At 45.2% G+C, this 27082-nt stretch overlaps 1 protein-coding gene across 1 annotated transcript in view; it reads left to right on the top strand.

Annotated features, from left to right (window-relative positions):
- Positions 1-27082, top strand: part of LRRC69 (leucine rich repeat containing 69) — a 351609-nt gene that overhangs the window by 266354 nt on the left and 58173 nt on the right. Inside the window, exon 7 of the mRNA XM_086965983.1 lies at positions 16790-16969. Coding sequence (XP_086822109.1) covers positions 16790-16969 — 180 coding nt within the window. The remainder of the gene's footprint in view (positions 1-16789; positions 16970-27082) is intronic.

The raw sequence follows: 27082 nt of genomic DNA on the forward strand, positions 1-27082 counted from the left end.
ATTGAGGGTGGCATGTTGCATCAGTTGTGATGAAGCCACCGGTCTGGAGCTGGCAATGTGTGGACTTGCATCGAGATGCATCATGCTGAGTCATGCTGCGTTGGTTCCGATTAATCCTCCGGTCAGGAACCGGTTCTGTTCCTGCAGTTCAGAGTAGAAGGCCAGTCGACAGACCCTTCGGAAACACTCCTTCACTGCTTCAGAGTCTTGCCTGCTGTGACAGACAACGTTCATGCGAACAGAAGAAAGAGAGAAGTGTCCACTTCAAAAGAAGCAGAACCCCAACATAAAACTTCAAAGAGTCACAAGTAAATCACATTTGGTATTTGGAAAAGGACTTTAAGAAGGAGAGGTTGATTCCCCAAAAGTTTGTCATCTGCCAAGGATCCAAAAGGGCTTTGTGAGAAGGGGAGGTTTTGCAAAACCTCTGCCTGTGACCAGAACTAGGGGGCCAGGGCCTGCTCCCTGCTGGATGAGGGGACATTACCCAGGGAAACCAAGACTAACTGCCCTGGAGCACCAGTGTGTGCCTGCTTGCCAGAACCAGTGTGCACTGTGAGGAAGAGAAGAACGTTGGAAAGAGTGAGGTCCAGTGAGGAGTCTGAACATGAGTACTCCTTGTGTGAGGTGTAAGGATTCGGCTGTGCATTGATCAGGCCATAGCCCATGTGCAGGACTGTTTTTGGTGACCTCCATGTGATCCGGCTACAACAGATCCGGGGAATTCCAATATTGCGGCCGTAATACATCCCGGAAAACACAGTCACAGTGCACTAGATATTACTGCATACGACGTGACGGCAGAATAAGACAGCACAAGAGAGGAAGGGGGGTTTTCGGCGTAGGAAGAGACTGATGTGAGGAAGGAAGCTGACATCCAACACAGCGGGGAGTTTAGCAGAGGGGGAAACTGTCAGAGGCCCAGCGGAGGGAGAAAACATCAGAAGCGAGAAGCCCATAACGTCTATGTTGCATGGCTGTCCCTGCTCACAGGAGAAGGCTGTGTACTCTGAAGCCACGATCCCGAAGGGTCATGGCCAGAGACAAGTATCGGGGAGGGATGGGCTGTTAAAGAGGTGGTTGTTATATATATATATATATATATATATATATATATATATATATACATATATATATATATATGTACACTGAAAAAAACCATAGGTTTCACACCAGTTATAGTTAGGAATTAGCATTTAAAAAACCTATTAAATTCACTGAAAAAAACATAGGTTTCACACCAGTTATAGTTAGGTAGAAATTTTACTCACATAAAACCATTGAAATTCCCACGTTATAGTTAGTTGGACTCACTATAACTTGCGCGTGCAATGCACTGCTGATGACGTCACATATTACATCACTCATGACATGGTCAGTGACATCACTCATGACATCACTGATGACATCTCAAATGACATCACTGATGACATCGTGCAACAATGACCTTTTCATTTACTCTAACAAGGACTGTTTGCTTGTTCTTCTGAGTGTAACTCTTTTCCTGGGCTGGGATCTTAAGGAAAAGAAGGGGAGCAGTGTAAGTCTGTGCCACCAGCTGTTAGAGGAGAAGACATCAGCTTCTAGTTGGAATGAATAAAGAGGAGCTATAATATCCACTGATAACCTGCATCAATCAATCAATCAATCAATCAATTAATCAGGGGTTGGTAAAGCGCGCTACTCACCTGTGAGGGTCTCAAGGCGCTGGGGAAGGAAAAGAGGGTGGGGGCTGCTCCGGTCAGTCGAAAAGCCAGGTCTTGAGTGCCCATTTGAAGGTTTGCAGGGTTAAAGAGTGTCTTATGTCTAATGGGAGAGAGTTCCAAGCTGTGGCTGCGGTGTAAGAGAAAGGTCTACCTCCCGCTCTACTCCCGCAAACGCGGGGGACCTCTGCCAATGCGAGGTCGGCTGAGCGGAGGTTCCGTTTGTGAGCGGGGAAACTCATTCGGTTGTTGAAGTATTTGGGTCCAATGTTGTTTAGGGATTTGAAGGCATGAGTGAGTAATTTGTAGGTAACTCTCTTCTCCACGGGAACCCAGTGGAGTTCTCACAGGTGTGGAGTCATGTGCTCGTGGTGTGGTAACCCGCCAGTGGAGTTCTCACAGGTGTGGAGTCATGTGCTCGTGGTGTGGTAACCCAAGGATGAGCATGGCGGCCGCGTTTTGGATGGTTTGGAGTTTGCGTAGTAGGGCTTAGTTGATTCCGGCGTAGAGTGCGTTGCCGTAGTCAAGACGGCTGGTGATAAGCACGTGTGTGACGGTCTTTCTGCAGTCCGGGGGGATCCACTTGAAAGTTTTGCGTAGGATCCAGAGGCAGTTGAAACTGTTGGAGAAGATGGCGTTGATTTGATGGTTCATGGAGAGGGAGGAGTCGAGGATTATGACAGAGGTTGCGAGCGTGATCTGTTGGGTGGGAGGCGGTCCAAGGGCGGGAGGTGGGGTGGGGGGGGTCCAAGGGCGGGAGGCCACCAGGTGTCATTCCTAGCGGATGGGCGGGGCCCAAAGATGAGCACCTCTGTCTTTTCGGAGTTGAGTTTGAGGCAGCTGTCTCATCCATCTGGCCACGTTTGTCATTCCTTCCTGGAAGCTGAGTCTGGTGTCTTTGGGATTGCTGGTGTGGGAGAGAATGAGCTGGGTGTCATCCGCATAGGACACAATGCTGAGTCCGTGCTGTCTGACAATGGCGTCGATGGGGGCATGTATATGTTGAACAGAGTAGGGCTCAGCAAGGATCCTTGGGGGACTCCGCAAACGATGTCGGTGGGTTTGGAGAGAAAGGTGAGGAGTATGACCGTCTGAGTTCAGTCGGAGAGGAAGGATTGGATAAAAAATCCTTTAATAAGGGACAAGGTTCTGCCTCCCGACCATTTAGACTCGCTATCCTCTTTCCGAATATTGGGGAATGGTGATAATCAAGACTGGTGGTACCCTGGCCAAGAGTGCACTCCATGTGCTAAGAGAGGGCTGCCGTAGACTGAGACAAGTATTGAGTCCTGTACGGAGGGTGCTGAGCCCACAAGGCCCCATTATGGTGACCCCATATGCTATAGGGGGCCACAGTTGGATTAGTTGTGTGACCAGTGTGCCAAGACTCAAGACCACCTGAATGACAACCCTGTATGCCAGGTCGGGGCCACCGTAAATTGGGTGACTACACCTAAAGAGTCTCTGTTGCATCCAGAAGGTACCGCGGCAACCCAGTGTGCCAGGAGAAGCAACCTAGACCAAAGCCTTCGGGCCATCGCCCAGGACTGGAGTAAGGCTGCGACCAGTTGATCTAGTTCCATTGAAGATCTGTCCTGATTGACGCCCAAGGACCAGGAGGGGTTTGTACCAGTGAGCAACCCGAAATACCCTTGAGGGCTTGGGTAAATATATATGGAAAGGTAAGGAGTGCCTTCAAGGGGATTTATTTTGAAACTGTATCTTTGAATTGATTTAGGAAAAAGGTTTATCAGGACAATTCAATGGTCCTATAATGGAGTCAATCAAAAAATGGAGCTTTCTTCAAATTATAAAGAGAATACACACTGTTGTACAACATAAAACAAATACAAAAGAACAAACACTAAGCGGGCGTATAAGCAAAATATTGAATTTATCATCAAGTTAAAAGGCAATGAGTTTTAGATACAAATATATATAAACATGCCTACAGGAATGTCGATGATACATAAATATATAACTCTGTAGGACCTGATGACACCTTTCCTGATTTTCAATTTAATAGATGGATAGGAAAAGGCGCTGATCGACGTTTCGGTCTTCTATGTGTTTATCTGCGAGACCATCTTCAGGACTGTTAAATTTATATTTGTAATGCCCTCTTTAATTGGTACGATATAATTCAAATAAGTAAAAGCTGATGAGCCAATCTTGATTCAGAGATAAATTTGTTGCAGGTGCTGTTAATCCACTGTAGATCACTGGTTTTGCGGCATATTAGACCACATCATGTACAATCATTATATACAGGCTGTTGAGCTCATCAGGTGCCTGTATAGATATCATATACTCATCATTTTTGTTCAGCACTATTAGGGCGGTTCATACAGTACAATGGACAACACCAGGCATACCCGTTGTATGTAGACTGCATTGGTTATTGAAATGCCAGGGACTAGTGAGGTGATTGGTGAATACATGGAGGCTCCAAGGATCAACTTTGATTATATTTGGAACCACATGATAATGGGATTTTTTCATACATCTTTCAAGAAATGAATTCTGGCAGCAACAAAATCACACAAAAAATCACACAATCAAAGAGGTATAGCGGATTTTGATAAAGCTTGTGCCCTTTTAAATACTGTGCAACTTTATTTAACGATCAAGTCCATATCACTCGCTATGCCTACTACAATTGAATGAATGAATGAATGAATGAATGTTGGATTTATAGAGCGCATCGTTACACGGAAGCGTCCCAGCGCTGTACCACTGGGGAACCCCTCCTGGCTTTCCCTGTGAGATGGTCACTTTACTGGGCATCCCCAAGGTGCAGCCAGGCATCCCCGGTGGTGATGGGGCCGGAGTGGAGATAAAGCAAGCTATTGCCCAGAGTTGCAGCGTGGGACCCCATGGTTAGAGTGGCACCGAGGCGAGATTTATCAGGCACGCTGACATTGGTCCTGCACCCGGCTGCGTCAGGAATTGAACCCTGGTCCCGGGCCGACCTCTGCCTCTGGGTCTGCCACCTCTAACTGTTGAGCCACACTTCTCCACACTTCCCATGACTACTTGTGAAGGAATCAGCGTGAGACTAACCGCACACTGAACGCATGCGCAGACGTCTCTGCGTTAACTGTCACCTTCCGCTTTACTAAACACGGTGTCCGTGGTTATCTTTATTTAAACTTTATTTAAAACTAGCAGCCCGCCCCGGCGTTGCCCGGGGCAGAAGGGGGCTGGGGGCAGCATCGCAGCAGGAGAGGCGCAGCAGAACGACCGTAAGGAGCAGAGCGTACTTACAGTTTTTCCTTGCTCCGGTTTTGTTGGTCCTAGCCGCTTCTGCCCACGCTCGTGTCCGCTGTTTCCCCCGACGTCCTGACTTTGAGGAAAAGGCTTCCGAGCACTCATGGCCCCTGCCCGTCCCTCCGCCCATCCCTTGGTGCGCACCCGCGGCTCTTGTCCGCTGTTTCCCCCGACGTCCCGACTTTGAGTAAAAGGCTTGCGAGCATTCATGGCCCCCGCCCGTCCCTCCGCCCGTCCCTCGGTGTGCACCCGCGGCTGCTTCACTTACCTCAGCCGCCGTTCCTGCCCGCGCTGCTGAGTTTACCGCTCCACTGCTCCTCCCCTTCTCGCCGCTCCTCACCGCTTGTCCGCCGCTCGCCGCTCCTCCCCGCCTGTCCGCAGCTCCTCTCCGCGCTCATGTCTGCCGCTCTTTCTCTTGCCCCTGAACGCCGCTCCTCCCCGTGCTCCTGATGTCATCACTCACGTCGCGGCCGGCGCTACTTGTAAGGGACTACTTTTTTTTTATTCCTAAATTTTTTAAAGAACGTATATTTTTTCTTTTTATATAGCCTATGTCCTTCTGCTTGCCCTGAGGTTTTCAAAGATGTCTTGAGTGTTTGGATTGGTGGTGTACTTTTCGAGTTTACCTGGCTCAAAGGACACAGTTCTCTCTTTATAATGGTAGTATAGATGTAAACTTTATTTAACAATCGAGTCCATATCATTCGCTATGTTTACTACACTTCCCATGACTACTTGTGAAGGAATGATCTTGAGACTAACTGCGCATCGAACGCATGTACAGACTTCCCTGCGTTGACTGTCTCCTTCCGCGCTATGGAACGCGGTGTCCGTGGTTGTCTGTTTCCGGTTTTCTTCGTCCTGAAGGAGATTGGTCACCATCTACTTAAAGCAGCCGTACAGACATGACGTTCACCTCCCCTTCGGCTCAGTTCTTTTCCGAGGTACCGACGGACAGGTAAGGGACAGTATGTCCTGAATCCTATATGCTGCTGCATTAGAATAGCCCTGAGGGTATAATGATACTTCACTGCAGGTTATAAGCATTCAGCTGTTTTTAGCTTTTTACCGCGAGTGCACATTTGTCACTAGCTTTTCTGCTTGTTTTCCTTTGTTTGTACTTACATCCAACATAGGGATTTTGAATAATGACACGTAAAAATTGGTGCACTGTGAGTTCTTTTCAAAATTAGGGCTAGTTACACTGCCTATATACGAAGTCTACTCACTGATAACTATATATCGAGTCATGAGTGAGGAACGACTTTGCTAGTGAGATATCTATGCCCTTTGAAATTAGGCATCATATGGCTATTTTGATATCTTATTTATGACAGAGCCCTTTATATAGGGCCCATTAGATTAGTTGCCTAATAGTGTTGACCTACTCGCCAGTTTTTGCATGGCAGTATAAGCTCTTTCGCTTGGGCTGGCCTGTATACAGCGAAAATTAGGACTTCATCACTAATGGTACCTGTCATTGAGAGTTTCATAGATACACCAGGGTAAGGGACTTCCTGCAATGAGTTTATGTTTTTTGTTTTTTTTTAGATGTACTAAGGTCTGGTTAGGAAATGATCCACATAGAGAGTCTCTCCTAGTGTGATCTGTTATCTTTACCTACTTTTAGAGCGGGGCCTCATCCCCTGAGCAGTCGCCAGGAGAGCTGAGGAGTACTCCCACATAAAGCTGGGTAAGTATGTTTATTCTTCTAATGGTTTTTGTGAAACAATAGATGTCACATAAAAGTGGTTGGTTGTTCAAATTTGCCAATGCACATAATGAGAGAGAATCTGAGTAATAAGGTTCTTGGATAGTCTGGGTCGAGAAAGATGGGATGAGATTTAATCCTGTTGTTTGTAACACACCCTTTTTCATTTTTGTAAGAATGAATCTAAAGGTTCCTGTATGAAAAGCTTACCTGAGGGAAGCTACAGGATATTGGTAGGCTGTATTGTACTCTCCACACCACTTGAGTCAAGCTATCCTGGCTGAAGACGGCTGATAGCCAGAAACCGGTCCTAGGATGCCTGATTCAGGTCCAGGAAAGACATGGCTTGGCAGTTCGGGCTGGACTGTTCCCATGAGGCACAGGGTCAAGGCTGATTTGCATATGGCCATGTCTGAACTGGGGTGGTGTGGAGTGCAAAAAAACGATGGATTTAGGCCCAGATCTCTGTACTGGGGTGAATGTATGACATTGTTCTGCATTCTGTCCATCAACTGTGGGTTTTCCATTTGTCACCCCGGGTGGGAAGGGTATGCTCAGACGTGAGTCCCATGCTCTCCACACCACTGGAGTCAAGCTATCCTGGCTGAAGACGGCTGATAGCCAGAAACCGGTCCTAGGATGCTTGATTCCGGTCCAGGAAAGACATGGCTTGGCAGTTCGGGCTGGACTGTTCCCCTGAGGCACAGGGTCAAGGCTGATTTGCATATGGGCATGTCTGAACTGGGGTGGTGTGAAGTGCAAAAAAACGATGGATTTAGGCCCAGATATCTGTACTGGGGTGAATGTATGACATTGTTCTGCATTCTGTCCATCAACTGTGGTTTTTGCATTTACAAATGTTGAAAGCTTATTTCTATGCCTTTAGGCTATGTTTATCCAAATAAAGATGATCGAATGCACACCATTCTAATTCCTTTATTCTACGTTGCTTGAAACTAATTTGACTCTTGTGTGCAGCCTGGACTTGCGTGCTCTGCCTCTGTAACACACATGTATGATATCAACAAAATTGGAATATTTATATAGTATAATCATAGCTGCCTCGTCGATCGTTTGCACCCAGGAAAGTTTGATCAGAATAAACAACATGATGTTGCATGTAAGGTGATTTGGTAACATCACTTCCACAAGTAGTAATTCACGTTTAGAGTTATGGACTAACAGACTGTCATTACAGATCATCATTGCCTGTATAAAAATGCTTTTTCATCAACATATGATAGGTGCTATGTAGAACATCTAAATTGAAAAAATGTTATGTTGTATAACAAGAAAATGTGGACATGGTAGCTATTAGAAAGTTGTTTGAAGGGTGGGCCATAGGATTTGATGGGGCTGGCATTTTTGAATACACAGGTTCTTGAATGTGTAGTTAGAAGCCAGGGGTTAATTAGTAGGTGTTGGTAGGTTCACAGAGGGGTAGGATGTTGTGATTTATGGGACTTATATTTTTCTTGAGAGCACGTGGACCTGAATGGGCAGGAAGACGCATTTGGTTAATCAGCAGAGTAATAGTAGGTTGTGGTCATGCTGAGTGAGCTACACGGGGAAGATCTCATGATAGAAGCAAATTGAGCACTTTCATTCAAAAGATGTGGAAAGCGGTTGGAGTTAATGCACTATGAAATGGAGAATGTAGGTACACAAGAAAGCTCAGTTCATTTTGGTTGTGGCTATGTTATTACCAAAGAGTCATTTTTTATTCAGTTGATTGTGAACACAATGGATGTGATCTCACTGCCCAAGTACTCAGTCAGGGTGCATTCGAACATGGATGTAGAAGATAGGAGAATGGCACTCTTTGGGAGGGTTTCTAAAAATATTTTTACGGGAACATTTTGGATGAGTATAAACCAGGGGCGGCTGGTGACATTTGAAAGTGGTGGGGCGTAAAATGATTGGCATACTGGACCGTTGCGAGCGAGCGAGCGCAGCAAGCGGGCCCGAACCACCATAATTTTGAAAAAAGAGAAGAAAAATTGTGCATTTTCAAGCAAATTTGAGAAAGCAGGAAGGTTAATAAAGCTAGTTTTACCGGTAGGAACCACTGTGTCACTGTCAAGACCTTCCCATAAAAGATCCCAATATCAATATTGAGGGTGTATACATTAACAAGGCAGAAGTTGTTTGCATTCAGGGTACTATGCAGGATAATGTATCACCCGTCATGATCTGCATGCACACACACACAGTTTTTGAAAAGGGACACCGAGAGCCGACCATATAAGGATCCCTATAGCAAAGCCAGAACACGAGGCGGCACATATTTGACCCCTCCATCTCCAGGGGAGTGCAGTGATACAGACGGGTCTCCTGGAGGAAGACATCTGATATCCCACAGCACTTAAGGTACAGTTGAATCTTATGGCATTATGCAGTATGGTTCATCCCCCCAACATTCTGCTTGATCTTGTAAACCTCCCGTACACGGCATGACTTAGAGAGCCATTGCACATGGCCCTCCTACTGGACCTTAACAGTACTAGCAGTAGTGCCCATGGTATATGAGCGCCAAGAGAAGTCTTCCCCAAACGAAAACATGTAAAACAGTGATCAACAACACCACAGCCATTCCACGCCACCTCCTACCCACATGCGGAATATACAATACTCCCCCCAGCACAACCAATGACTAGAAAGGTGCAGATCAGTGCTTCACAACTCCTCTCCCACTCTGCCTTCAATCCACTTTGGTTAGTAGTAGGTAGTAAGTGTTATTCAGGCCAAGCAGCCGTGGCACCTCTGATCCACAAGCCCCAAACAAGCACTCAGGAGGCCGGAAGATGACAGGGCCCCAAAAGTGATTGTTGCACCAGGCGCCACCAGTGCTAAAGTCGGCCCTGCTTACAAATACGTTTACACAATGAAAAAGCATATGCAGTATTTCTACAGAGCATGTATAGATATACTATTTTACAGAGAATCAGAGTTTTAGAAGCCAAAAACTTTTTAACATCTTTGTTTATCTGTAAGTAGCTCTTATTGTTAGACTGCAGGGTGTTACGTTGTTCTTCCTGATCAAGTTTAATGTTTGAGCCAGGCTCCGTTTTGACTCCAGTCAGACTACTCTTTGCGCCTGAGTGTAGGTGAAGTGAGGCATTCATTATGCAGCAGGTTGTGGTGGAAAGGAAGTTAATAGCCGAAGTACCCTGAAGGTGCGGACACTGCTGCATGTGCCAACGTCGCTGTTGCATCATGCTTGCTCGCAATCGCAACCATGATAACTAACTTAAGCCCTCCGTTCGGCAGATAATAATACTGATACATGTTTTTCTGGGGCTATGTAATAATCTTACACTTTGTACCCCTATTTCTTACAGTTTTGGTTATGCCCAATAAAGTTTATCTGCACGTGGAGGTCACACACAGATCAGGCAGTGTGTGTGACACAGTCTGTGTGAATCACTGGAGTCGGGGAGCCTCTCTAGGCCTGCCCTGGGACACGTTGCTTCCTCACACGACAGCCGCAGCGCCACCAGAAACACACACAGGCAGTAGGCAGGGCGGGGGAACATGTGCGGACAGTGCGGTGACTCATAATGGCTCTCCGCAGGCCGGAGCACAAAGGGGTGACGCAGGCGGCCAGAAATATACCGCACAGACTGAGCAGCGCCTACTACTGTAAAACTAACTATAAAACTAACACATTCTTACTTTAAATATATTTTGCAATCGCAGCGCAGGATCTCTATTTCTCTCTCAGTCTCTAGTAGTCCTCCTGGTCTACTACAGTGACTACACCACACACATGAGTGACACACCGAGTAACTCCAAGGAAGAAGTAAGTCCACCGTCAGGAGTCGACGAGCAGCAGGCACGCACCAGCAGACTGTCAGGGAGCAGCCAGACAGACAGCGTGCGTGCGTCCCGAAATGGCCGATCACTGCATGGCTTCACATGAAGTCACACAGTGATTGGCCATAGAAAGTGCACCTGCGGCAGTGTACCTCCACCCATGTGCGGCACCCAATAATGGATTGCTGCGCGGTGGACCAACCAGCTCCAGGATTGGCTAGGGGGAACAGATACGGTCCACTTTTTCAGCCCCGGGGGATGCGGCCCTGGGGTGCTGTATGAAACAGCACCCCTTGGGTCCCTCTAAGGGGAACAAGTATAAGCGCATGGCGGGCTGATCAAACGCCCAAAATACACATGCGCACTACTGCTGCAGCTAAGTGTGGGTTGTCACTCAAGCTGCAGCAGCCCAGCCCAGCCCCACCCCCTGGCGCACTACTCCGATTGTGTCGGGCGACAGGCATGAGAAACAGCAAGCAATGTCTCGTAATAATACTGACTGCTGCAATGCTTGACGCGGTGCGTCCACAAGGCTTAGTGGGGCTACGCCCCTACCCCCCCAATGGACGCACCGCACCTGGTATAAACACATTCTTGAGGGGGACAATGAAAGTGTGTCTTGGACATCACAGCTGTGCATTGGTGAGACAGGCCATGAATGATACAGCCTTTTCACCCCTCAACTATACATATTTAATTATTCTATATTTAATAAAGCAGTGGTGTACTCTTTTCTTGCTCTTCCCCATTGTCTTCCTCCCCTTCACACCTTACCCCTTCCCTTCTCTCCATTCTTCTTTCACTTTCTGCCCTACGTACACATTTCCTCTTAATCGCCATCTCCCCTCATTAACTGCTTTTAATTTTTCATCTTCTCATACTTCCCTTCCACTTTCTTTTCACACACTCCCCGCTGTCTGCTCTTCTTCCCTTTTTCCTCTTTCCTTTTTTCATTTTCATCATGTTCCACTCCATTCTTGCGCTCCCTATCTCTGCTTTCCTCACTTCTATTCACATTCTTTGTCTACTGTATCTATCTTTGCCTTCAGACCTCTCCTCCTTCCTCATTCTCCCTTTTATGTTTTTCCTTCTGGCTCATTTTTTTATATCCACTCTAAGAATCTGTATTTGTTCTCAGGGTCACAAATTTAAATCTTGGTACGGCAACTTAGTCTTTCATATATCTGAGGTCGATAAAATGTGTGCCAGTGAGCTGGATAACACATTTTAAATTCAGTGTTAAGGCCCCTTTTGGTGAATATGTGCTTTACAAACATACATGGTATGTTAAGGACACAAATGTATTTCAATCTATTGTTTTTCAATTTCCCTGCAATATTATTCTGTCATTATCCTCTCTCCTTGACCCAGTACCTTTCATACTCCTATTCATTTCCTTGACCTCCTTTCTTTCCTTTGTCCTATCTTTTTCTTTTCCCTTTTCTTCTTCCTCAGTACCTCCAGCCATGCCTCCTATGCCCTCTTGCTCTTGCTTCCTTACACTCTCATCCCATTCTTGCTTCATTATACCTTTTTCCATTCTTGCTTCCTTACACCCTCTTCCATTCTTACTTCCTTACACCCTCATTCATTCCCCATACTTCCTCCCTGGGTTCATTTAATCCTTTTTCCTCGATTCTTTCCTTACTCTTTTTCCTGCTCCTTCCTTCACCCCTTCTTTAATTTCTTCCTTTCTCAACCATTCCTTATGCTTATCTTGCTCCTTTCCTTTCTTCTTTCTTTTCATCCATCACACATAATTCACTTCCTTTCTCCCTCTATTCCTTCATTTCCTCCTTTCACATTATTTTCTTATTCCCTCCTTCTTTCATCCATAACTCATATATATCATCACTACAGTACTCCCCGTGCTGCCTGCATTTGTTGCTGCCTTCTTTAATGTATTACTTCCTTCACCCTTCCTTTCTTTTAAACAGCACAGTAGAAGCACATTATCTTTAATTTGCAAAGGTAGCTCTAAGTCCTCTAATAACTGTTCCTGAAGCTGCATTTTGAGATTTACACACATTCTCTAATTTGAGTACACTTTTAAGTTGTTGTCATAGACTTCCCATATGTTGCATGATTTTAAGTTATATTTGAGTTCTAGAAAAACTAATACCCCAAGAGGGTATCCAGGCACTTGGGCAGGTGTGAGGTCCCCGAGGTGTTTATGTGAAGAGCCAGGTCTTCAGCTTCTTGGGGCACTCAAGATGTGAGGAGGTGGCTATGGTGTGTTAAGGCTTGTGGATGTGGGTGGAACCGATAAAGGAAGTGGGTGGAGCCTCTGGCACAAGTGGGTGGAGCCGGTAAAGTGGGTGTGGCCTCCTAAAAATATTTGAGTACCTGCACTTAATATTTTACAAATTAAGCACTGGTTTTTACATTTCTGTTGCTCTGGTATGCCGCAGCTTATGGGAAAGTGCATTAAATGGAAAGACTCCGGTCTTGCATACCACTGAGCCACTTTGGCTCTCTTAAGTGTTGCGGAAACCACACTGGCAAGCAGTACACCTGTGATTCACAATGTAGCAGGGGTTAAGTCATTTCGGCGAGTAGTAAAACCATTTTATTGCAACTTTTTTACTCAGCTTTAAGAAATGACCATGAGAATTTATTTTATTTTATTTATTTTATTTTTGCGATTTGTTCAGCGCACAACTACCCGGAGGTATCTCGGCGCTTTAAGATCAGAAACTGCACAAACAAAGGCATCTATTGTGCAAACAGCCACGTCTTAAGTTGTTTCCTGAAACTGAGTAACGTGGGGCAAATCTTAATGCCCAGGGGGAGTGAGTTCCACAGTCTAGCTGTGGCCACTATGAAGCGTCTATCACCCCCAATTGACCTTTTTTGTGAGCGGGTCGTTTAGGAGGTGGGCTGAAGATGACCGAAGAGTTCTGGGTGCCTCTAAAGGTCTAAAGGTTAGTTTGAGAAACTGAGGACCAGTGTTGTTAATGGCCTTATATGCTATGCATAGAGCCTTGAACTTTGTGCGGCTTCTTACTGGAAGCCAGTGCAGTATACGAATGAAGGGGGAAATAGAATTGTGTTTTGGAATGTTGAGCAGAACCCTGGCCGCAGCGTTCTGCACCAACTGGAGCTTATTAAGCACCTTTGCCTGAGCATTAAGAAGGAGGGCATTACAATAATCTGTGCGTGAGAGTACAAGGGAAGTGATAAGGGTCTTTGCAGCTGAGGTTGGAATGTAAGGTACATTTTTTTTAATTTTCCTCAAGGTAAAAAAAGACGAGGAAACAACATTATTTGCATGTTGGTTGAAGAGAAGCCGATCATCGAAGATGACTCCAAGATTTCTTACTTTTTTAACAGGTGTGGGCAGAGGGCCTAGTTCGCTTGACCACCACTGAGGGGACCAACAGGGCTCTAATTTGCCAAAAAGCATAATCTCAGTCTTGTTGGAATTCAATTTGAGACAGTTGGCTGCCATCCAGGAGCTGATGGCCAACATTCCCTCCCGGAAATTGGCGGCCACCCTGTCTCCGTCCCGATGTATTGAGAGGACTAACTGAGTATCATCAGCATAGGTGGTGAGGCTGATGTCATATTCCTTTATCACCCTCGCTAAGTCCGATACGTAGATGTTGAAAAAAGTCGGACTTAGCGGGGAGCCCCGTGGGACACCGCAGGGAAGGGAAAGGGGAGATGAGTAAAAGGAACCCAGTTTGACAGTTTGGGACCGGTTATGTAAGAAAGATGCGATCAGGTCCTTGGCTTTGTGTTCCACCCCTATGGATGCGACACGGTCGATCAAGATGTTGTGATCGACCGTGTCAAAAGCCGCTGACAAGTCCAGCAGTATCAAGACTGCCGCTCCTCCCTTGTCCAACGTGTATCTGATTTCATCAGCTGCTTAGATGAGCGCTGTCTCAGTTCCATGTGCTTTCCTAAAGCCAAATTGTGTATCGTCGAATAAATTATGGGTATCAATAAAAGCTGATAGTTGTTGGTTCATAAGGCTTTCGAAAATTTTGGATGGAAAGGGCAGGCATGTGATCGGTCTATAACTAGCAGGATCTGTGGGATCAAGGGAGGTTTTTTTAAAAGGGGCCTGATGATCGCCTTTTTCCATACCGACGGATAGGTACCTGCTTGAAACATATTGTTGCGAATGGTAGCTATTGCAGGTGAGATGGCCTCAGGAATAAGGTTAAGGATGGAAGGGGGGCAGGGGTCTAATGGTGAACCTGATTTGATAGTGGTGGCAAGGTGTGAGATTTGTTCAAGTGTGACTGGGTGAAAAAAAGAAAAAGACGGAGAATTGGGGGAGTATTTCATGACCGGTGCTTTAACTGTGGGAACCGCTTGAGGGGTAAAAACAGAAAATATAGAAGTGACTTTATCAGTGAAAAAGTCCGCCAGCGAATTGCACAGCTCTTGAGAGGTGTTTTCAGGTGGAATAGGAAGATTGGTCAGATGCTTGACTACATGAAAGAGCTTTTTGGTGGAGTTTTCTGCTGATTTAATCTGAGTAACATAGTAGCTACTTTTTTCTGTGACTAACTGCTGCTTGTATTTATTGAGAGCGCTTTTGTATATGAGTTTATCAGTGGGGTTGTAGTGTCTGCGCCAATGTCGTTCTAGATTCCTACAAAATTGTCTTTGTAAGCGCAGATTTTCGGAAAACCAAGGGGCTGAGGGCGAAGTGCGATTTCGAAACATGACTTTTGGTGGTGCAAGGGCATCTAGAGCGTTGTTAAGTTGTAAAGGGTAATTATTAGAAGCTATGTCTGGATCTGTGTCAATTGTATCTAGTGATGAGGCCAAAAAAGCGGATAGATGTGGGATATTGATGTTTTTCCAGTTCCTAGAGATGACTGGGGACCCTGGTTTTAGCAGAGGGACTGTGGAGTTATTGAGCCTAATGGAAAAAAAGACCGCTGAGTGGTCTGTCCAAGTGAGAGGCAGTTGTGAGGAGTCGGAAATGTCTAGATTATTTAGACTAGTTGGTTAAGTCCTGCAGCTGTCATATCTTCAAGAAGTGATAAGTATCATTGTCAGTGTCGGCCTCTAGATGAAAATTAAAGTCCCCAAGGATGGTTAAATTAGGAGTTCCTACTACGCTTTCTAAGAGGTTATTAATGCTGGCGAGGAATTTAGTGCGAGGGCCTGGGGTACGGTATATTAGGTTCCCTGAGAATGAGTGATTACCAGTGAGTGTAATATTAAACAAAAGTGCCTCACAACTCATATTAAGAAGGGGGGTGGTTTTTGTGCGGAGATGGTCTCTATAAATGATAGCCAGGCCGCCTCCTTTTTTTATCGGTCTGTCGAGTCGGTTTACACAGAAACCGGGTGGCAGGGCAGCTGTAAAGTCCGGGTCTGATGCCGCGTCACCCCATGTTTCCATTATAAAGAGTAGGTCAAGGGAATGAGCAGTAATGAGTTCCAAGATGTCAAGTTTATGTTTTGGAAGGGAGCGAGCGTGTATAAGCGCCGCCTGCAAAGGTTTATGCCGATGTTCTTTAAGAAGGGGACGTGTACATAGTTTACAGGTAAAAGGACCACAGATCTGCTCAGAGAGAATAAAGTGGGGTGGATTGTGCGAAAGGTGCGGGGGAGGTCTAAGGGCTAACAGTTGAGTGGAGCTATATGTCAGGAATTGAGTAGATTGATCAGAGAGACTTACCGGCGAACCGATTCCCGCATGAATGCGGTTTTCCCAACACACCTATAGTCCTGATTAATTGTAAAATTAAGTTTACGGCTGAATCAGGATTCAGATATGCCCTGTACTGAAGGTCTCTGAGGAAGAATTCCACACCAGTTGCTGCCTCAAAAACTCTAAGCCGGACCCGACTTCCAGGTGTCCTGATGGCAATGGAGAACCCTAGCAGCAAGAGATTGTAGCATGTAGATTCCGTTGTGGTGCCACTTGTCGAGGAATGAATGAAGGACTCTTCATGCCCAACGGTGCACAGCAGGAACTAGTGATGCTAAATTATACTGCATTTCTGTTTAGTTTGTTCCAATACCTGTTTTAAAAGTGTGTTCTTTTCTTGAGCATAATATGAGACCTACGTTAAAATTCCACGTAAGTCGTCAACTAACAGTAGATACTTTGTTTGACAGATGTATGCCTTCCTTGGGTAGAAAGCGACCTATCTGGAGTCCTACAGTTTAGATGCATTAAGGGCAGTGCTGTACACCTAATCAATACGAATATAGCGTGATAACACTGCAATGTTGTTTATTGTGTTCTTGTTTTCAGTTCAAGCCTTGTTCACAATGAATACTAAACCAGATGTCTGTTTCTGAAACGTTTCAGGAGATAACTGCAAGATATATTCTAAAACATATCAAATCTGCAGACTCGATCCTACGCATCCAAATGAAACTTTATCCCGAAGCCAGGAGAATACTTTCGCATAAGAACGTCTGTGCAGTATGTGGACAGGGATTTCTGAATATGTGGCTGGAATGCGTAAAGTTTGTGGTCAAAACAAAGGTAATGAGCTGTTTTATTCATTAAAAATAACTTTAAACATTTGAGACGTTTCAGTCACTATGCTTGCATGGTTCTGGTTTTGTGGCACCAATCAATAATATTGTTCATAGTCATATAACCCACAACAGACATGAACAGGGCCCCTAGAATTATGCAAGACTGTAGGACCAAATTATGTGGCAGAGTTGGCTAAATTATGCGGCAGCAAAGTGTACTATTATACGGTATATCGCAGCACATTATGTGTCTGTTAGTTATTCTTTATTTTGGCATTTTGACATACATTAAGTATTGTCTGAGCAAACATTTACCTTATTATTACTAGAGCTACACTTGAATACAGCAAACAGTAGCTGAAAGATGATCGAATAACCTTTTCAAGGCTCCGTTTCCGCCAAGTACTGTGTGCGATGCATTGTTTGTAACTTTTTGTCTTTTTGATTTAGAAATTTACAAAAGTGTAATTACACCAGGAAGAAACTGTCTTTTGCAACCACGGTCTGGGCTTTTATATAAAAAAAAAACTACATCTTTAAATGTGCTTGTCAATAAATTGTAATTGTGGGCATTTTATAATTTCATTTCAAGTTTAGCGACACTTGCTGGGATTTACGAGATGTTGGAAGCATAATATATAGGACAGAGGTCTTTAAAATTCACATTTGTAAAAACCATTTCCTTAAGGTTTTTAAAAGTTGAACATTATATATTCAACATTTAAAGTATAAAAGTAGACATTGCCCTTTATGCTGGAGTGAGATACGAATATATAAGTGGTGATGAGTGAAAAAAAAAAATGTGACATTTATTTTACGTGATTTAAACAAGTCTGGCACCACTTTTTAGGTCGAGCCTGGGCAGCGCATGAGCTGCTCTGCGAGGCATGCTGTATTGAGGTACGACATAGACGCTCCGCCCATTTCCCCGCCCATCTTTTCAATTGGCTCCTGCTACTGTCCCAGCAAAATCGTTGCTTTTCATTTGTGAATAGGCTTAGTAGTCCCGCCTTGGTACCGCGTGTCTGCATTTGTAACCTCCCATAACAGCTTGACTTTTACTTGTATTGTTACACGGTCCATTTTCTTTCATAATCTTCACCTATTCCAACCATGACATTGCAGCAGGCCGTCTGCTTTTATATTATTTGTTTTTAAATTATACCGCGGTCTGCGTTAACTATAGCAGCTGCGCTTATTTATTTATATATTGAATTTACAGCGCAGGCAGCTTTCAGTTTAGCAGCCGTGCTTATTTAATTAATTTACAGCGCGGGCCGCTTTCACTTTAGCGGCTGCGCTTATTTATTTAAAAGCGCGGGCCACTTTCACTTTAGCAGCTGTGCTACAGAACCTTTTAAATTAATTATTTTTATTTCCGCTTTGTGTTAAAGCCACCATACACACTTTCACTTTAATATTGGCCAGCCCCTTTCTTTAGACGCTGCCCTTTGTAACCTGCATATGGCGAGCAGTGTCTAAAGAAAGGGGCGTGGCCACAATTAGAGTGGTCTTGCATTTGCGAGAGTTTGAGCTGTTGGCATTACAAATTACAATGCCTTTTATATATGTGTTACTTTAAAAAACATTACAATGCCAAAAGCTTAAACACTCACTAATGCCAGACCTATTCCATTGAAAATGCTTATTATACCTCCGCTTAGGTCGAGTCTATGAAACAGTAGAGCTGTCTGGTAGTGAAAAATATGTTATGGGTTTAACAAGGACATATAGGGGTAGGAGTCCTCCCATTAATTATCCTTTGGTTGGATTTCCTGTCCCTCTCATTTAGCAGCTTCTTGCTTAATGCCTTTTTGTCAATCTTGTGTTTGTCCCTCCCATGGAGCATTGTCTCTTTAGCCATCTATGCTTTTAGTGAACAACTTTTTTCTCAGGTGCAGTGCGTCCATTGGGGTGTAGGGGCCCCCACTAAGCCTCATGGGCGCACCGTGCCAAGCACTGCAGCAGTCAGTATTATTATGAGACATTGCTTGCTGTTCCTCCCGCCCGTCGCCTGACACAATCGGAGTGGGTCGCCAGGGGGTGGGGCTGGGCTGGGCTGGGCTGCTGCAGCTAGAGTGACAGTCCACACTCAGCTGCAGCAGTAGTGCACATGTGTATTTTTGGGGTTTGATCAGCCCGTACATGCGCCTATACTTCTTCCCCTTAGAGAGACTCAAGGGGTGCTGTTTCATACAGCACCCCAGGGCCGCCGCCCTCGGGGTTGAAAAGGGCGGGCCGTATCTCTGCCCCCCTAGCCAATCCTGGCGCTGCATGCAGCGCCAGGATTGGTTGGGCCACCGCGCAGCAATCCATTATTGGGTGCCGCCCGTGGGTGGAGGCACACTGCCGCAGCCACACTTTCTATGGCCAATCACTGTGTGACTTCATGTGAAGCCATGCAGTGATTGTCCATTTCGGGACGCACGCACGCTGTCTGTCTGGCTGCTCCCTGACAGTCTGCTGGTGCGTGCCTGCTGCTCGTCGACTCCTGACGGTGGACTGACTTCTTCCTTGGAGTTACTCGTCGTGTCACTCACATGTGTGGTGTAGTCACTGTAGTAGACCAGGAGGACTACTGGAGACTGAGTGAGAAATAGAGATCCTGCGCTGCGATTGCGAAAAAATTTAAAAGTAAGAACGTGTTAGGTTTATAGTTAGTTTTACAGTAGTAGGCGCTGCTCAGTCTGTGTGGTATATTTCTGGCCGCCTGCGTCACACACGCTCGCCCGTGCCAACCTCTTCTCTCGACCCCTGCCATTTTCCAGCCACCCCCCCCTTCCAGTCCCAAGCTCATTTCACGCCTTTGTGCTCCGGCCTGCGGAGCGCCATTGTGAGTCACCGCACTGTCCGCACATGTTCCCCCGCTCTGCTTACTGCCTGTGTGTGTTTCTGGTGGTGCTACGTGTCCCAGGGCAGGCCTAGAGAGGCTCCCCGACTCCAGTGATTCACACAGACTGTGTCACACACACAGCCTGACCTGTGTGTGACCTCCACATGCTGATAAACTTTATTGGGCATAACCAAAACTATAAGAAATGGGGGTACAAAGTGTTAGATTATTACATAGCCCCAGAAAAACATGTGTCAGTATTATTATCTGCCGAATAGAGGGCTCAAGTTAGTTATAGCGACCTTGGCACATGCAGCAGTGTCCGCACCTTCAGGGCACTTAGGCTCTTAATTTCCTTTCCATCACAACCTGCTGCATAATGAATGCCTCACTGTGGGTTAGGTCCGTATGGTTGTGGAGATGGCGTAGGAGACCAATGGAAACCTACGGATGGGCATCCAATATGTTGGATGTAATGGCCTCACACACCCTTTCAGGTGTCATGCTTCATCATCGGCAATGCTCCTCGTTGGGTCGGCGGTGCAATACCCAATGGGCAACACCTCTTAGAGGGGCTCTTTGGCGGAGATATTTTATCCAACTGCCATATGGGTGAAGTGTGGGTATGGGGCCAAGATTGTGTAGACGTCATGGTGGCTTAAAATGGGGCAAAGGGTACCAGGATCAGGTTTATTCTAGTGGTCCCTTGCTCCAAATTAAAAGAGATCTAGATTAGACTTGAAGGGAAATTATGTACCCTTGTGCGAGACTAGGCTTGTTAGTGTATGACTGGGTCAACATGTTTCTCGCTACTTGTCCACTGACTAGCGATTCTTCAGGACCAATATCAAAAGTGAGTTTGAATCGTATCAACTATCTACAAAATGTCTTTTCCTCCATCTTGGAATATAAATATTAAATGGAAAAGGAAGGTGTACCTGTGTTGCGCTGTATTTGCCTAGATTGGGAGACAAAAGAAAGCAAATCACAACAGGATACACTCCACACACAATAGTACGGGACCTAACAGCACTCAGTGTAGCATGCCAGTGAAGGTGTCGCTAGCATGTGAGTTAAAAATTATAGTGTCATCCATAGTGAGCATAGTGAGTGGCATGCCCATATGGGAAAACACAAATTCAAAATTAATGTTCACAGCAGTATTCTTATTGTGTCATTAGATTCTTGGCACTCACCTATCTGTTCAATGGTGAGCTACAACGACAGCACCCGGCGGGTAAAACAACGAGTTAAACCTCTATGCTTTAAGGCTAAGTATTAGTAAACAAGGGGCAATAATGATTTAAGGGCTTAATCAAACTATGCAGACTGGTCTCACAAGTTGACTAAAAACAGCATTACTCATAATCTCGCTCCCTATGTGAAGGGCGACTATCATTATAGCTGCCTCAATTAGTAAAGTTTCTAAATATCTCCTCTCTCTCTCTCTCTTACTATCTGATGTGTGGCTGGTACTTAGAAAGCCACACGTGTTAGAAAACGGCGACTCGCCGCAAAACCATGTGCATGTCAGGCACCTGTAGAAGGCAAGGAGTGTTGCTGGTTGCCTGAAAGCATGCCACAGATCGCTAGTGTTATGAACTTAGCAGCAAAAAAACAGTGACACAGTGGTTTCTACCGGCAAAACTAGCTTTATTAACCTTCCTGCTTTCTCAAATTTGCTTGAAAACGCACAATTTTTTTTCTCTTTTTTTAAAATTATAGTGGTTCGGGCTCGCTTGCTGCGCTCGCTCGCAACGGTCCAGTATGCCAATCATTTTACGCCCCCCCCCCTCTTTCAAATGTCACCAGCTGCCCCTGTTTTCATAAGAGTGCATGTGTTTTCTAGCTGTCTCTATCGTGTGTTTTTCTAACCTCCCTGCTCTTACTGCCCGTGTAATTCTCTGTCACCTTCTGCACTCATGCTGTTCTCTCTAATACATGTGTTTTTCACTTCCCTCCAGGCTCCACATGGCTCTTTTCCACCCATGTTCTCTTCCTCTTGTTTTTCCCCCTACCCTCCTTGTTGCTTTCCACACCCCCTTGTTGCTTTTCCCCTGTTCCCCTGGGTTGCTTCACCCCCAACCAGCTCCTGCAGCCAGATCATCCATTATAATTTTTTGAAGTGAAGTGCTTTTGTACTTCTTTTTAGGTCGCAGCCTACCGGTTTGCTAAAGATATCTTGGGAATACTCAGAATGTTGACCTTGGAATGCATTTCACCTGTTGCTTACCACTGTTTCTTTGGTTTATAACTCACCTTTTCTGGATTTCTATATACTGGCTTTATTTGCTTTAGGTTGTCCAGCTCGAGTTCGTCTCTAGTGTTGCCCAAACCTTGATCTTCCAGGAACTCGCTTTCTGTAAACATGCCTTTAAATCTTGAGTCTTATCTTGTCACATTTGCTGAGCATTCAAAGATCGAGGCCGAATGTCAGACTACATCATCCAGGGAGCTTGGTGTTTATTTTTCTTTCTTTGACTTAAAAGTGAGAGGATTTATGTGACAATCATGCTGGCTCCAGGGAGCACTTGAGGAAGGCTGTCAATGGTTTTTATTTTCTAGCACAGAACAAAATTAAAAAATGTCTGTAAATAAACTGTGCTGACGATCAAATCAATACATTGGGTGATGACATTTCCACACATTCTCATCTGTGTTTTGTATACTTTTATCAGTACAACTGTATGTGAGTGCAAATGTAATGCTCATTTCACATGAAGACGTGTTGTCTGTAAAAGCAGAACGCTGTCATACCATTCATACTTCATGTGACACTCTACTCTGCACCACTCCACAACACTACACTCTACTCTTCGCCACTCCACACTGCGGCACTCCACTCCACACTGCTTCACTGTACTCTTCTCTGCACCTTTTCATTCCTCTCTACTCTACACCACTCCAATCTACTCCATGCCAATGCACTGTACCCCACACCATTCTACTATGCACCATTGCACTCTTCGCCTCTGCACTCTACAGCACTCTGTGCCACTCCACTCTATGCCACCCTACTCTGCAACAATGCACTCTATGCGACTGAGCTCTATGCCAATGCACTCTACTCTGTACCACTCTAATTCACCCTATGCCAATCCCCTCAAACTGCACTCTACTCTGAAACAATGTACTCTATGCTACTGCTCTCGTCACCACTCCACTCTGCACAACTGCATTCTATGCCAATGAACTTTACACCACTTTGCTCAAAACTAACACACTCTATGCCAATCTACTCTGCACCACTGCACTCTACACCACTCCACTCTGTCATTGTACTCTAAAACGGCACTTTATGCCACTCTGTTATACTTTGCATCACTACACTCTATGCCCCTCTACTCTGGGCCACTGCACTCTACAACAGTACACTCTGCAACACTGTACTCCCTGCCACTTCATGCTGCTGTAGTATATGCCACTCTACTTCATGTCACTCTACTTCACTGAACTCTAATCCTCTGTACTCTGCATCACTCTACTCTAAGCCACTGCATTCTATGCCAAGCCACTCTGAGTCACTATCTACCCTGCACCACTGCACTCAACGACACTCTATACCACTGCACTCTACACTACTTCACTCTACTCAGAAACGCCACTTTACTCAGAACCAATGAACTGTACACCACTGCATTGTACCCCACTATACTCTACTCCGTGCCACTGCATGCTATGCCACTCTACACCACACCATTGCACTCTACTCCGCTTTACTCTGCACCACTGTACACCACTCTTCTCTACCCCATTACACTCTACGACACTCTATTTTGCAGCACTGAACTCAGCACCGCTCTACTCTGTACCACTCTACAATTTTTTACACTATGCACTGCACTCTACTCTGTACCATTCTACGCTACTCTAATCTACTGTGCAGGACTGCACTTTGATACTGCAATCTGTGCCACTTCACTCTACGCCTCTCTACTCTGCACCACTCAATGGCAGTGCACTCTGCCCACTCTACGATGCACCACTGCCTTTTTGCCACTGCACCCTAAGCCAATACATACTACGCCACTACTCTATACAACTCCACTCTACCCTGCACTGCTCCACTCTACGCCACTTCATTCTACTCTGCAATCTACTCTATGTGACTGCACTCTATGCCATTGCACTTCATGTCACTCTGCGCACTCCACTCTATGCACTGCAGTCAATGCTGTGTCACTCTAATCTATGCCACTCCACACCACTGAACCCTATGCCACTGCACTCTACCTTACACCACTATAACCTACCCTGCACAACTCTAATCCAGTTCACTCTACTCTGAAACAATCTGCTCTACACCACTGCAGTCAATCCCACTGTAGTTTATGCCACTGCACTCTGTGCAGCACCACTGCATGCCACTGCACTCTATGCTATGCCACTCTATTGTAAAACACTGCACTCTATGTCAATGCACTCTCCACCACTATATTCTACAGCATTCCTCTCTATGCCACTGCACTCTATCCCACTGCACGCTACATTCCTCTACATCACTGTACTCTACGCCACTCTATTCTACTCTGCACCACTTTATTGTGCATCACTGCTCTCTGCATCACTCTACCCTGCACCACACCATGATCCTGCATTCTATGATTGAGCACTGTACAACCCTGCACTCTACTCTGTATGATTACAGTCTAAGCCTCTGCACTCTACTCTACACCACTCAACTCTATGCCACTCTACACGACTACACTCTATGCCACTGAACTGTACACCTCTGGACTCTACCCTGCACTACTCCACTCTACCCTGCACCACTCCACTCTGTGCCTTTTCACTCTACACCATTCTAATCCACTCTGCGCCTCACTACTCTGCGCCATTGCATTCTATGCATCTGCAATCCCCTCTGCACCTCTCTACTCTGCCAATGGCCCTCGGAACTAGGCAGGTGTCCTCTTCCCAAATCATCTGTACGTAATCTGGGGATCACCTTTGACATTTCCTTGTCCTTGAAACCCCATGTTAATCAGGTATTAGGGGTCTGTTATGGGATTTTACGTATTCTTTGTAAAATTTTCAAATGTCCAAGGTCTTGTTATCAGCCGTTTAGACTACGGTAATGCCTTGCTCGTAGCTTTGAATGATGATCTGCTGACCAAGCTCCAGATTCTTCAGAACACGGCGGCAAGGCTGGTCCTTCATCTCCCTCAGAGATCTCCATCTGCCCCGAATCTTCGGACCCTCCACTGGCTTCCAATTCGTCAAAGATGTCAATTTAAAATTCTAAGTCTTGTTCATAAGTCAATGTACGGGGCTGGTCCACATTACCTTAAAAATAAACTTAAATGGTACTTACCTGGTAGAACTTTAAGGTCATACTCCAAACCATACTCAGCCCCGTATCCGAACCTCACGTAATGGAGGTCGCACCTTTTCATACCTGGCTACTATGGAACAAACTACCCGAACACATTTCCTCCACAACTGACCACAAATGTTTCCGCAAGAAACTCAGAACTTGTCTTTTTTCTTAGCAGCCTCTAGTCATGGACTGCTGGCTGACCTACCGTTTTCATTTGCTGCTAGCGCCATGAGACCTCAAGGTGATTTGTGCGCTATATAAGAACGTTTGACATTTGACACTCTACACCACTTTACTCAATACCAATGCACTCTCCGTCACTGCACTCTATACCAATCTACTGTCCACCATTGTATTTTATACCACTTCATTCTAGGCCACTCTCCTCAACTCTACTACACTACACTCCACTCCACAATACCCCACTCTGTGATGCTCTACTCCATTAAACTCTGCTTCACCACTTACACTCTACTCCACCCTATACCATTCCACTCTACAGCACTCTACTCTACTCTATGCCATTCTGACACTATTCCACTGTACAACGCTCTACACAACTCCATCTATGCCACTCCATGGCACTTTACTCCACTCTATACTATGGCACGCACACCACTCCACTGTACTCCACTCTAAGACAATCTACCTCACTCTACACCTCTTTTCTCTACAACACTCTACTCTACTGTATGCAACACCCTCTACGCCACTCCACTCTGCTCTAAACCTTGGCATGCTATTCGACTCTGATACTCAAATCTATGCCATTCTACCCTACAACATTCTACTGCTCCACAGAACTCCACAGCACTGTACACTACTTCATGACACTCCACTTCACTGTTCTCCATGCCAGTCAACTCTACTGTACGCCACTCCATATCATGCCACTCAACTCTACTTTATGCCACTCCACTCCAGGCACTCTCCTTTACTCCACGAACTTTTAGCCATGCTGAACAACAGCTACTCTGGTGGACAGCATTGCTAACACATATTAGCAAATCCAATAGCTCTTGCATAGGCGAGGCCTATTGGCTTTGTCAATGCTTGTTTTATTAACCATCTCATCACACTTTATTCATTTTCTTTAGCCAAACTTCACAGCAGCTGCAATGCTTTAGGGGATGGCAAAACATATTAGCAAGGCTAGTTGGTGAGACCTATTGACTTTGCTAATGCTTGTTTCGGATGTCAGTGACATACATGCTGATCCACAAATCAGTGTATTTATGGTACAATACGCTGTTGTGGTGCTATGTTTTGCTATGTTGCCAGATTTTCAACTGTGGTTTTCAGGAATCTTTCTAACTCTTTCTTGGTTCTGTATGGCAGGAGCATTAATCTAGTAAATTGCTATGTGTTTAATTAACAAACAGCTGGTTACTGGAAGTTTTCTATTCATGGTCCAGTATGGTGTAAGTATAGTTATCTACCATACATTTCCAAAACATGTGTTTGCTATATATAATGGGCTCTGATTGAGTCCATGTATTGCCAAAGGCAGAACTGTCAGTTACTTTAGGTATTATCAAAATGGGTAAGTCATGGATCTTGGAATTTTAAGGGACAGTCTTAAGGTTTTTGAGTGGGTCTGGGTATTATCAAGACCAAAGGTATTATTGTCTGAATAACAGGAGTAAATCTGTGGTATTTATTTGTCGCAAAAAACACAATATCATATTATAGACTCACTCTCCAGAAAATGGCCTGTCTTAGCATATATAGAACAAGCATTTGCAATGCAATGGGTCTCACATTTAGAACAGTTTGAGCTATTGACATTGTAAATGACAATGCCTTTTATTTTTGTTTTCGTTTTTAAAACATAAATAAAAGGTATTGTCATTTATAAAGCCAATAGCTTAAACTCTTGTATACCAAACATGTAGGCATTCTATGTATCTGTAGTGATAGTGATCTCACACCTATATCTGAAGTGATAGTGATCTCACACATAT

Source organism: Lissotriton vulgaris, chromosome 4_1, assembly GCF_964263255.1.
Source record: "Lissotriton vulgaris chromosome 4_1, aLisVul1.2, whole genome shotgun sequence".
Classification (NCBI taxonomy): domain Eukaryota; kingdom Metazoa; phylum Chordata; class Amphibia; order Caudata; family Salamandridae; genus Lissotriton; species Lissotriton vulgaris.